The 11,606-nt window shown below is 50.4% G+C and overlaps 1 protein-coding gene across 2 annotated transcripts in view; it reads right to left on the minus strand.

Moving 5' to 3' along the window:
- Positions 1 to 269: 269 nt before the first annotated feature.
- ephb4b (eph receptor B4b) overlaps positions 270 to 11,606 on the minus strand; it is a 31,466-nt gene continuing 20,129 nt past the window's right edge. Inside the window, exons 12-21 of one of the 2 annotated variants that reach the window (XM_044183840.1) lie at positions 11,178 to 11,233; positions 10,935 to 11,048; positions 9,581 to 9,828; positions 8,197 to 8,343; positions 8,039 to 8,107; positions 7,419 to 7,468; positions 7,238 to 7,337; positions 5,975 to 6,168; positions 5,233 to 5,391; positions 270 to 4,991 (exon numbers count right to left, since the gene is read on the minus strand). In XM_044183840.1, coding sequence (XP_044039775.1) covers positions 4,886 to 4,991; positions 5,233 to 5,391; positions 5,975 to 6,168; positions 7,238 to 7,337; positions 7,419 to 7,468; positions 8,039 to 8,107; positions 8,197 to 8,343; positions 9,581 to 9,828; positions 10,935 to 11,048; positions 11,178 to 11,233 — 1,243 coding nt within the window. In that variant the 3' untranslated portion in view covers positions 270 to 4,885. Of the gene's footprint in view, positions 4,992 to 5,232; positions 5,392 to 5,974; positions 6,169 to 7,237; positions 7,338 to 7,418; positions 7,469 to 8,038; positions 8,108 to 8,196; positions 8,344 to 9,580; positions 9,829 to 10,934; positions 11,049 to 11,177; positions 11,237 to 11,606 lie in introns of both variants that reach the window. The other variant, XM_044183839.1, reaches the window with a different exon arrangement.

An 11,606-nucleotide genomic window follows, 5' to 3' on the forward strand; every position in this document is an offset into this window, starting at 1 on the left:
GCCCTGCGGCCAATCAGAGTGGAGTGTTCGCCCACGGTACGGGATACTGAGTTAACATGCTTCATTTAAACACCGAGGAGGTAAATCACGTCACTCAGAAACATGTAGTCAAACAGACTTTGTTTTAAACAGTGTAACTACAGTTCCCATGATGCACTCAGGGCACGTTGCCATGGAGACAGAGAGGTTTGCGCGTAGCGACGAGTTCCTCGATGAACGAGAACAAACAGTGACGCGAACGCAGCTTCACATTCTGACAAGGAGACTTCTCATTGGGCAGGACGGTTCGTCTTTATTGTGATTGGCTGACAGAGACTCGCCCCGCCCCCTGGACATTCCCCTAAATATCAATAACAGATCCAATAACATTTTCATTTATTAATGTGGATTTATAAAAGGCTGATCCAGCTGCAGCTGCGTTCACACCACAACATGGCAAAATACAAAGACCAGGATCCTCCAGAGACGGAGGAACCTGGTCTGAGGCGGAGGCGGACTACTCAGTCCTGGTCACATGACTGAATCCACCAATCAACAGGATCAACAACAATGACATCACTGCAGCAGCCTTCGACGCGAAGAGCACCGAGGCAAGCTCCCATCATGCAACGGTCCAACAGGAAGGAGGCCGTCGCTGCCGCGCTGTTATTGGCTTGTTAGTAGTTTGACTGGCGGGTCTGGGGACCAATGGGAGTCAGTTTACAGGCTGGTTTACTCGTCTGGCGCTGCAGCGGAGTCTAACAGCGTGCCGACGCCCTGCAGCACCCGATCGAAGGGTCACTTTAATCTCTTGGTGCCTTCGAGTCCTCGCCGTCATCTGGTGTTTGACTCAAACAGGTTTGGCGAGCTCGCCGGCGGCTGTTCTGTGGTGGGAGGGCAACCGGAGCTTTGTAGGCAGCTGAAGCGGGAAAGATGGCGGCAGGAGGCGAGGACCAGATGCTGGCAGCTGTACCGGCGGTAGTCTTACCGACGTACGCAGATCAGAATAAAGATAATTATGGAAACGAGCGTTCAGGTATTTCCTTCGTGAGATGTTCGGCAGACTTATTATTAAACACAGAACGTCTGAAATATCAGACTAACCTTTTTCTTTTCTTCACAAAATGCAAATGCCAGGTTTTTTCCTAAAATGTAAGTTTAGTATAAAAACATGATCAAATATCAGGTACAAAAAGTGCTAAAATACAAAAACATCAATAGTTTTACAATCCATTATTTTGAATATTTGTAGTTCCTCGAACCTGAAACTGTTCCCGAACTGAGGATCTGACAAAGAGAAAGTGTTTCGTTTCCTGTAAAATCAGATTACATTTGCTTCTCTGCTGAAGTGAGTCGACCGTGAATCTGTCGCAGATCAGAATCCACTTCAACTCACGCGAACGAGTCCGAGCGGACCGCCGGTCCCGGACCGCCTGCACTCTTTCAACCAACCCTTCGAGTCTGCAGCGATTAGTGTTCGACATTTAAAGGACAGATTTACACTGAAGAATCACTTGAAGGTTTAAAAACAGATCCCTCAGTACCGGGAACGTCTGAGGACTGTGGAGTCCACCAGGAGCGGACTTAGACCACCTGCAGGCGCCACACTTTCAGAAGCTCGTAGTTCTTTGGAGAGTTTCATAACGTGGCGTAAATATCCCTGAAGGTCTTCCTGAAGAATGTAATCACCTGAAGAATCACAGACCCCCTTCACACCTGCCATTCAAATGTTTTGGATCGGATCGCAATCGGACGCTTGACCACACGACAGTACAGGTTTTAATGCACCCACGTGGTCCGATCGGCCAAACACGGGTGTTAATGCGACTGCGTTGTCGATCCAAATACAACAACTGCTGGGCGGAAACGCGCCGGTCGCAGCCTTCCGCAGGCAGGGGTGCGCACGGATTAAAGATGGTGATCGGTGAGCTGAACGCGTCCGTTTGTGAACGCGAAGGTAAACTCAACATAAACTAGTGAAATAGCAGAAAGGAGTTCACATCATGAAGAAAGGCAGCGAAGGAAGCGACGCCAGGCGGGACTTAAGTTCAGCGCCGCCGCTCCCACCACGCGCATCACGCACTGTGCGTAGGGCACCAAAAACAGCCTAATGAAATTTTTTTTTAAATGCCGGTATTATTTTATTAGCCTATAGAAATATTAGGCACATTTTAGCCATGTATATGTAACAAAAAGGGGGAACAAGAAAGATATTTAATAATTGCTGTAGTCTAGTCCCCCCGCCCGTGCGGATGGTCCGTTCGGTTGTTGCGCGGGCGCCTGCCTGACGCAGTTTGACAGATTTGAGCATGGCTCGAAAAAGACAGCAGGAGTCGGGTGCTGAGAAACGAAAGAAGAAGAAACTGCGAGATGATGCCCGTGCATCACTTTCAGGTAAGTCCATGTTTAATCATTCATAAATACGGGAAATGTGCTGCATGTGCGTGCTGCTGCTAATCGTAACTTGCTGACGTTAATGTTAGCATTAGCAAACTATGTTATTATAACTTAAGCTAAATTGAGATTTTACTGTTAAACATTACATATTTTAAAAATAACTGACCTGACGCCAGCTAGCTGTTACTTTTTTTTTTACTATCTTTCTTTAGATATTGAGCAGTAGTTTATGGTTTATTTTGACGTGACGGTGGTTAATACTTTCTCAGTAACGTTAACAGTTAGCGGTCAGTGCAGTGCGCATGGTAGGCTAACAATTCCTGTTATATATATACTGTATATATATATATATAATATAAAATGTCATTATGAATGATATAAAGCAAACATTACTGTTGATTTGTGTGCATTATTGCACCTCATTCTATTATGCTTTATATTAGAGTAGATTTACATTTACATTTATTTATTCATTTAGCAGATGCTTTTATCTAAAGCGACTTACAAATGAGAACAATAGAAGCAGTTAAACTAACAGTAGGACAACAATATGCAAGTGCTATGCCTCAGTTTAATCTAACGCAGAATTTTTTTATTTTTAATAATAGATAAATAAGGAATAAAGGGGGAGAACTGCTTGGCTGCCATGCTTTCAGTTATAAATGTTTATTATATTTTTCTGGTATAAGATTCTTTGTTTGAATATTTTGTCTCTTTCTATACGGATCCTTTTTCTTCGTATTTCTAAATTATTGCAGGGGCAATGCTGAGATACGTACGAGGAGGAGCAGACTGAAGACAAGAAGACTGACTATTCTTGTTTGAACTTATTGATGATTATTTAATTTAATTTATTCAAAGTGACATTGAATTAGCAAAAAAAAAAGTCTGGATTATTTTGATATTTTTTTATTTTGCTATTCTGTTTACTGTTTACAAAGTCAGCAAAGCTGTGAAGATTTCACTTTCTCTTTTTAGTGTTCTTAAGTTTTATACTGTGATGCTGCTGTTGTGTGTTATTGGTATTGAGTTATGTTTGGTAATAAAAAGTTAAACTGGCAAAAACAAACTTTGTTTTTTCTCGGGGTCGGGGTGGGGGGCATCATAAAGGAATTATGCTTAGGGCACCAAAATGGCTAGCAGCGGCACTGCTTAAGTTTCACTTTCACTCTCCGGAGGATCTGTTACCTCGCCGCACCGAGGACAGGAAGCCAAATCCCGGAGGAAAGAAAGCGATTAGTCAGTCTGCAGGTCTACAGCCTCGTCGGCCGGCGCATGAAGTCTGAACGCCGGCGAGGACACTCGGCGTCTCGGCGGACGAATGAAGAGAAGACTCGGCTTTGTGCCGCTGTTGTTGTTTTGGACCCGTGCGAACCAGACGAGGATGAGACGCGCCGCTGTTCTGAGCCGCGACCGGATCTGAATGTGGACGCCGGAGACGCACATTAATACCCGGTGTGGTCAGGCTGAAGTCATATTAGAGCCACTCTGGGTGTCGATGCCAGGTGTGAAGGGGGTCGCAGTCATTTGGATAAAACCTTGAGGATGTTGCATCACAATTTACACAAAAGCTTGAAATCTCGAGGATTCACATTGGTTTCTGAGGCAGAGCGTTCCTCACAGATCAAAGAGAGTCCGATACTGAAACCCAGAACACGTCAGCGCGTCACAGCGCGGATCGCTTCACAGCGGTAAATATTCCCACGCTGATGGAGACAACCATCTGTTCGGAATCACAGCGTTCTTTAAAATGTCCTCACGAATTCCTCAAAATTGTTCAGTAAAAATCCCAGAATAATCCTAGCGGAGGTACCCGCGGCTCCGAAATGTCCCCCGGGTCTCGCAGTCCGGGAGCTTTAGTTCTGACCATCAGCTGATCCGGTAAAGGTAGTTCACGGAAGAGCAAATGTTCTGTATTTCCAGTAGAGTCCAGTAGAGATCCGAGTTTAGACCTCGATCTGCGGTTTTATTTGGGGGTTTTCAGGTGATGCTGCAGCCCGGGAAGATCCCAGCGGACCCGACAGGGCCGGGAACCAATCCCAGCTGGGCTCTCATGCAGCGGCTTACACGTCCAATAGGAGCGTCTGTTGAACTAAATCTGCAGAAATGTCCTCCTACGTCCTGGCGGTGCTAGATGCGGACTGGCCGGTGGCGACCAGGCCAAGGTAGGCGGAGCTTTGGTTTTCCTGAGCTGTGGATGGCTGGTGGTCTGGCAAGGCTGGGCTACGCGTCCTCGTTCTGATTGGGCGGATTAACAAGGTGGGCGGAGTCCTGTTGCACCTGAGTCAAACATTATGAAGCTTAGAGAGCAGAGAGGACATCATGTGGTGTGCCGTTTCCCTCGATGCCTCTCACTGGTCCAACCATCCGGAAGCGCAGTCTCACTGGTCTTAAGGCTTTCTGATTGGTCGAAGTGACGGTTGGATCGGTGGTCAGTAAAGAGCGAGCGGGGCTCAGCGTCATCCTGAGCGCTGCGGGTGACAGTACAGCGGGGCAGGGCTGTGATTGGTCAGTACAGGAGGGTGGGCGGGACCTTGTGTATCCTGAGCGTCTGGATGGAGGAGAGGATTTTCTTTTGGTGGCCAGCGAGGGTCACGCCCACTCTGAGCAGGTCTCTATGGAAACAGACGCAGAGTACGGAAAGCGATTAGAGCCAAAATACAGAAAACACTTCAACGTGAACCGTTTTATTGAATGTGAGAGTTGAATTAATTTAATATACGAGTAAAGAGAAATACATCTTCTTCTACCAGTTAATTACAAGCTGACACAGTGTCCCTGAGTGTTGTCTGGCAGGTGTGCATGCAGACAGCGTGGGTGTAACGCTGTTTGGTGTACGTATGAAGCGTATCTCACTCAGTGTTTAGCTGGGAGACGATGTCCAGGCTGGTGAACCCGGCCTGCAGGAAGCTCGGCTCGTATCGCTCCATCTTTATGGCTCGGAGCCACTCGGAGACCGAACCACAGGCCGAGAGAGGAGGGGGGACGCGCTGGTCCAACAGAGGCTGGGACGGGCTGAGAGACAGACAGGATTAACGTCAGTGAACCAGACAGAGACAGGAGGCGGGGGGGGGGGGGCAAACAGTATCAGAACCTGAACCTGCTGCAGCTCTACACCGTTAATATGAGAAAGTCTGATCACATGAAAACACGCCGACTGTCTGGGAGACTCGGACTTCTCTCTGGCCCTGAGAGCTGTAACAGTAGTACAGACTAAAAACACAACGGTGGAAATCCTCTGGAGCCTTCATTTCCCATAATGCACCTGGATAGCGTCTTTCATTAGAGCCTCGCTGCCTGGTAAACGCCACGCCTCCAGTTTCGAACACAGACTTCCTGTTCGACACGTGGGAGCAGACTGGATTCGGTATGAAGTAAAATCTCTGTTCTGTTCTGAGCTTTAATCCGGGAATGTTCTGCACCTGCTCACGTAAACAGCTGTCAGTCACACGCACAAGCCCCGCCCACTGCACACAAGCCACACACACACACACACACACTCTGACCTCTGACCTCTGACCTCTGACCCCCAGCAGCTGGCGCATAAATGACATTCCACACCTGCCAATCAAAGCCCCCCCTCCTTAACGAGCCTCACCTCGGTCCCTCCTGGTGCGTCACCTTCAGGGAGGCGGGGTTTCGGATCAGCCTATCGAGGGCCGCCACCACGTCGCAGAACCTCGGCCGGTTGGCTCGTTCCTTCTGCCAGCAGTCCAGCATGAGCGCGTGCAGGGAGGAGGGGCAGTCCGGCGGCGGGGGCAGCCGGTAGTCCTGCTCGATGGCATTAATCACCTGACGGAGAGAGAGACAGGTGAGCGAGACAGGTGAGACAGACAGGAGAGACAGACAGGAGAGTGAGACAAGTGAGACAGACAGGAGAGACAGACAGGTGAGTGAGACAGACAGGTGAGAGACAGGTGAGACAGACAGGAGAGTGAGACAAGTGAGACAGACAGGAGAGAGAGAGACAGGTGAGTGAGACAGACAGGTGAGAGACAGGTGAGACAGACAGGAGAGTGAGACAAGTGAGACAGACAGGTGAGACAGACAGGAGAGTGAGACAAGTGAGACAGACAGGAGAGAGAGAGACAGGTGAGAGACAGACAGGTGAGAGACAGGTGAGACAGACAGGAGAGTGAGACAAGTGAGACAGACAGGTGAGACAGACAGGAGAGTGAGACAAGTGAGACAGACAGGAGAGAGAGAGACAGGTGAGAGACAGACAGGTGAGAGACAGGTGAGACAGACAGGTGAGACAGACAGGAGAGAGAGACAGGTGAGAGACAGACAGGAGAGACAGACAGGAGAGACAGACAGGAGAGAGAGACAGGTGAGTGAGACAGGAGAGAGAGACAGGTGAGAGAGAGACAGGTGAGACAGACAGGTGAGAGACAGACAGGTGAGACAGACAGGTGAGAGAGACAGACAGGAGGAGAGAGAGACAGGTGAGACAGACAGGTGAGAGACAGACAGGTGAGACAGACAGACAGGTGAGACAGACAGGTGAGAGACAGACAGGTGAGACAGACAGGTGAGACAGACAGACAGGTGAGACAGACAGACAGGTGAGAGAGACAGACAGGTGTGGTTTTTCATCGACAGTCTTGCGACACTGATATTAAAACAGTAAATCACGTGTTTATTTTTCACCTGTTTGTCCTCTTTAATGTCACAGAATAATCTCAAATATGTTTTAATGGAAGAAAAACAGTCAAAGTTGAAAATAATGTTTTCTGTTATTTAGTTTTAAAAGTTTCGTCCCGTCTTTTCTTTCACTCTGACGTTCTGATGCATTTACTGCTGCAGTGTTCGTTTCTGTGCTGTCGTACAATAAAGGGTCGAACTAAAAGGCTTTTCTTACGTCCTGGTTGCTCATGTCCCAATATGGCCGCTCTCCGTATGACATCACTTCCCACATGACGATACCGTAGCTCCACGCATCACTGGCTGACGTGAACTTCCTGCAAGTCCATAAAATAGTCACTTGAATGAACTTCTGTAACATGACAAAGATGTGATACCACTGCTGCACTGATACTCACCTGTAGGCGATGGCCTCAGGCGCCGTCCACCGAATAGGAATCTTACCTCCCTGAGAAGTGACAGAGTCGGTTAGCTAGTGGCAGGATGCTGCCAGCACGTCTTTCAAAATAAAAGCATAGGGGAAAGCCTTGGGAAATGTATCGAGTGCTTTAAAGAGAGACGGACTGCATTTATATAAAACAACAGTGGACCGATAACAAGACCCTGAGGGACTCCACATGTTTGAGCAGTAGGTCGAGGAACCAGCAGAAGGAGCCAATCAGAGCACAGCTACACCAGAGACACCCGCCCAGTCCCCGAGTCTCCTCAATAAACTGGACTCGTGTTTTTGATACTGGAGAGGCGTACTGTTCCTTTAAGGCTCATTAGCACACACCGGGCGATATGGCTAAAAACAAAATCGCACTTTAAGTAAGATTTTCTACTAAAACATCGTTGAACTGCACCACTGCAAGGCTTTATCGTTGTTCCATACAGTCGACCAGATGCTTCAACTCACATAACAAAGAAATCCAATTTAATCAAGTATTCAGGTATTTCCAGGTGTACAAAGAGGGTCCTGGCTGAGTGGGTGCTACCTCGTTAGCCTGCTAGTTAGCTCTTTTAGCAGCTGCCTTACCAGAGAGCTGGTGTAGGTCGGGTCAGAGGAGTTTTCAGTCAGGAACCTGCTGAGACCAAAGTCCGACACCTGAGAAACAAACAAAAATATAGCTCCTTTTTCAATCTGACGCATAGACAGACAGGTGGGCAGGTAGACAGGTAGGCAGACCGTCTCACCTTACAGACCAGGTTGGAGTTGACCAGGATGTTGCGAGCCGCCAGGTCTCTGTGGACGAAGCTCATGTCGGACAGATACTTCATCCCCGCCGCGATCCCACGCAACATCCCCACCAGCTGGATGGTGGTGAACTGTCCGTCATTCATCTGCAGGGACAGACAGGTAGGCAGTGAGACGCAGACAGGTAGGCAGTGAGACGCAGACAGGTAGGCAGCGAGATGCAGACAGGTAGGCAGTGAGACGCAGACAGGTAGGCAGTGAGACGCAGTGAGACGCAGACAGGTAGGCAGTGAGACGCAGACAGGTAGGCAGCGAGACACAGACAGGTAGGCAGTGAGACGCAGTGAGACGCAGACAGGTAGGCAGCGAGACGCAGACAGGTAGGCATCGAGACGCAGACAGGTAGGCAGCGAGACGCAGTGAGACGCAGACAGGTAGGCAGCGAGACGCAGACAGGTAGGCATCGAGATGCAGACAGGTAGACAGCGAGACGCAGTGAGACACAGACAGGTAGGCAGTGAGACACAAACAGGTAGGCAGAGAGACGCAGTGAGACACAGACAGGTAGGCAGTGAGACGCAGACAGGTAGGCAGTGAGACGCAGTGAGACGCAGACAGGTAGGCAGTGAGACGCAGACAGGTAGGCAGCGAGACGCAGACAGGTAGGCAGTGAGCGCAGTGAGGCGCAGACAGGTAGGCAGCGAGGCGCAGACAGGTAGACAGCGAGGGCGCAGTGAGCGCGCAGACAGGTAGGCAGCGAGGCGCAGCGAGGCGCAGACAGGTAGACAGCGAGGCGCGGTGAGGCGCGCAGACAGGTAGACAGCGAGACGCAGCGAGACGCAGACAGGTAGGCAGCGAGACGCAGACAGGTAGGCAGTGAGACGCAGTGAGACGCAGACAGGTAGGCAGCGAGACGCAGACAGGTAGGCAGTGAGACGCAGACAGGTAGGCAGCGAGGCGCAGACAGGTAGGCAGTGAGGCGCGGTGAGGCGCAGACAGGTAGGCAGCGAGGACGCAGACAGGTAGGCAGTGAGGCGCAGTGAGACGCAGACAGGTAGGCAGCGAGACGCAGACAGGTAGACAGCGAGACGCAGTGAGACACAGACAGGTAGGCAGTGAGACACAAACAGGTAGGCAGAGAGACGCAGTGAGACGCAGACAGGTAGGCAGTGAGACGCAGACAGGTAGGCAGCGAGACGCAGACAGGTAGGCAGACACAGACAGGTAGGCAGCGAGACGCAGTGAGACGCAGACAGGTAGACAGCGAGATGCAGACAGGTAGACAGTGAGACGCAGACAGGTAGGCAGCGAGACGCAGGGAGACGCAGACAGGTAGGCAGCGAGACGCAGGCAGGTAGACAGGTAGGTAGCTGCCTGTCTCACCCTCAGGAAACTGTCGAGCGCTCCGTTCTCCATGAACTCGGTGAGGATCATGACGGGACAGGAAGTGGTGATGACGCCCTCCAGGTGGATGATGTTGGGGTGCTGGAACTGACCCATGATGGACGCCTCCGACAGGAAGTCCCGCCTCTGCTTCTCTGTGTAGCCGCCCTTCAGAGTCTTGATCGCCACGTAGTTCTCCTTCCGGCCCGGCACCCTCAGCCGACCACGACACACCTCCCCGAACTCACCTGGACAGGTACGTTAACAAAAACAAACAGTCCCTTAAACTGTGAAACACTCCGCAGTAAAGGTTGTGTGGTGTAAACGGGGGGACGTCCCTCGCTCTGACGACATTCAGCCGATATTTATTTATCGGTTATCTAACGAGCGTGGACCGCTGGCTTTTAATTACAAAACATCCAGGTTCCAGTCGGTTCAAACCCTCGAAGCTCACCTGGACCGGGGGGGTACAGCAGAACCAGCGCAGCAGAGGACCGAGAACCGAACCCTGAGGGACTCCGGCTAATCGCAGTCACCGAACAAAAAGCGGAAGGAGCCAATCAGAGCACAGCTACACCACAAACAGCAGCCCAGTCGCCTCTGGAGAGGCGTACTGTTCCTTTAAGGCTCATTAGCACATACCAACACTTCTACACCTCACGCACACACACGCACATACGTGTGTGTGTGTGTGTGTGTGTGTGTGTGTGTGTGTGTGTGTTAGGCCGCGGTGAAAAACTTTGCACCCTTGTTTCCACGGTAACTGCTATCCAGTTACATCTCACTAATGTCATCACCAGAGACTACTGCTGTTACAGTAGCCACGCACACACACACACACACACACACACACACACACACACACACGCACACACACACAGTAACACACACACACAGTAACACACACACACACACACACACACACACACACACACACACACACACACACACACACACACACACACACACACACACGCACTCGCTGTGTTTACTTTAATAAAACAGGATCATGTTGGCGAGCGAACCCGACGTGGTGTTTTTGCAGCGTCTCTCCTGGCGATGGGAAAGGTGACGCTCTCCTTCCAGAGGGTCAAAGGTCACAAACCCTTCTGGCAGACATTTCAAAATAAAAGCCTCTAAGTCTTCTCAACACCCAGCAGAGCGTGTCAAAATAAAAGTCTTTTCAACACTGTGTGTGTCTGTGTGTGCGTGTGTGTGTGTGTGTCTGTGTGTGTGTGCTTCCTAAAAAGGGTCCTCGGGAACTCGTGAGTTAATAAAGCGGTTCTGAAACATTCCCGGGTTACTAAACGTTCTTGAGTGTGAAACGCTCGCGCCCTCCAGCGGCGCCGCTCACCTGCCCCGATCACTTCCTCGATCTTCACGAAGGACGCCTCGATCTCCTTGGCGAACTCCCTCACCGCCTCGTTCGGGTCCTCGTAGGTAAACGGGTCGATGTACACCTTCATCGCTACGACAACGACACCACACCACCATCGTCGTCATCATCATCATCATCATTCAGCAGCAAACATGGATTAACATTAACGCAATCTGATTGGCCGAACTAAAGCTCTGCCAGTGATTGGCTGAAACTCACTCTGTCCCATCTGGTAGTGTCCACTCTTATCGCTCATTTCCAAATCCTTCGCTCTCCTGCTGACGGAGAGACAGACAGGAGAGAGACAGACAGGAGAGAGACAGGCAGGAGAGAGACAGACAGGAGAGAGACAGACAGGAGAGAGACAGACAGACAGGCAGGAGAGAGACAGACAGGAGAGAGACAGACAGGAGAGAGACAGGCAGGAGAGAGACAGACAGACAGGCAGGAGAGAGACAGACAGGAGAGAGACAGACAGGCAGGAGAGAGACAGACAGGAGAGAGACAGGCAGGAGAGAGACAGACAGGAGAGAGACAGACAGACAGGAGAGAGACAGACAGGAGAGAGACAGGCAGGAGAGAGACAGACAGACAGGCAGGAGAGAGACAGGCAGGAGAGAGACAGACAGACAGGCAGGAGAGAGACAG

This window comes from Siniperca chuatsi, linkage group LG22, assembly GCF_020085105.1.
Source record: "Siniperca chuatsi isolate FFG_IHB_CAS linkage group LG22, ASM2008510v1, whole genome shotgun sequence".
In the NCBI taxonomy this organism is placed as follows: domain Eukaryota; kingdom Metazoa; phylum Chordata; class Actinopteri; order Centrarchiformes; family Sinipercidae; genus Siniperca; species Siniperca chuatsi.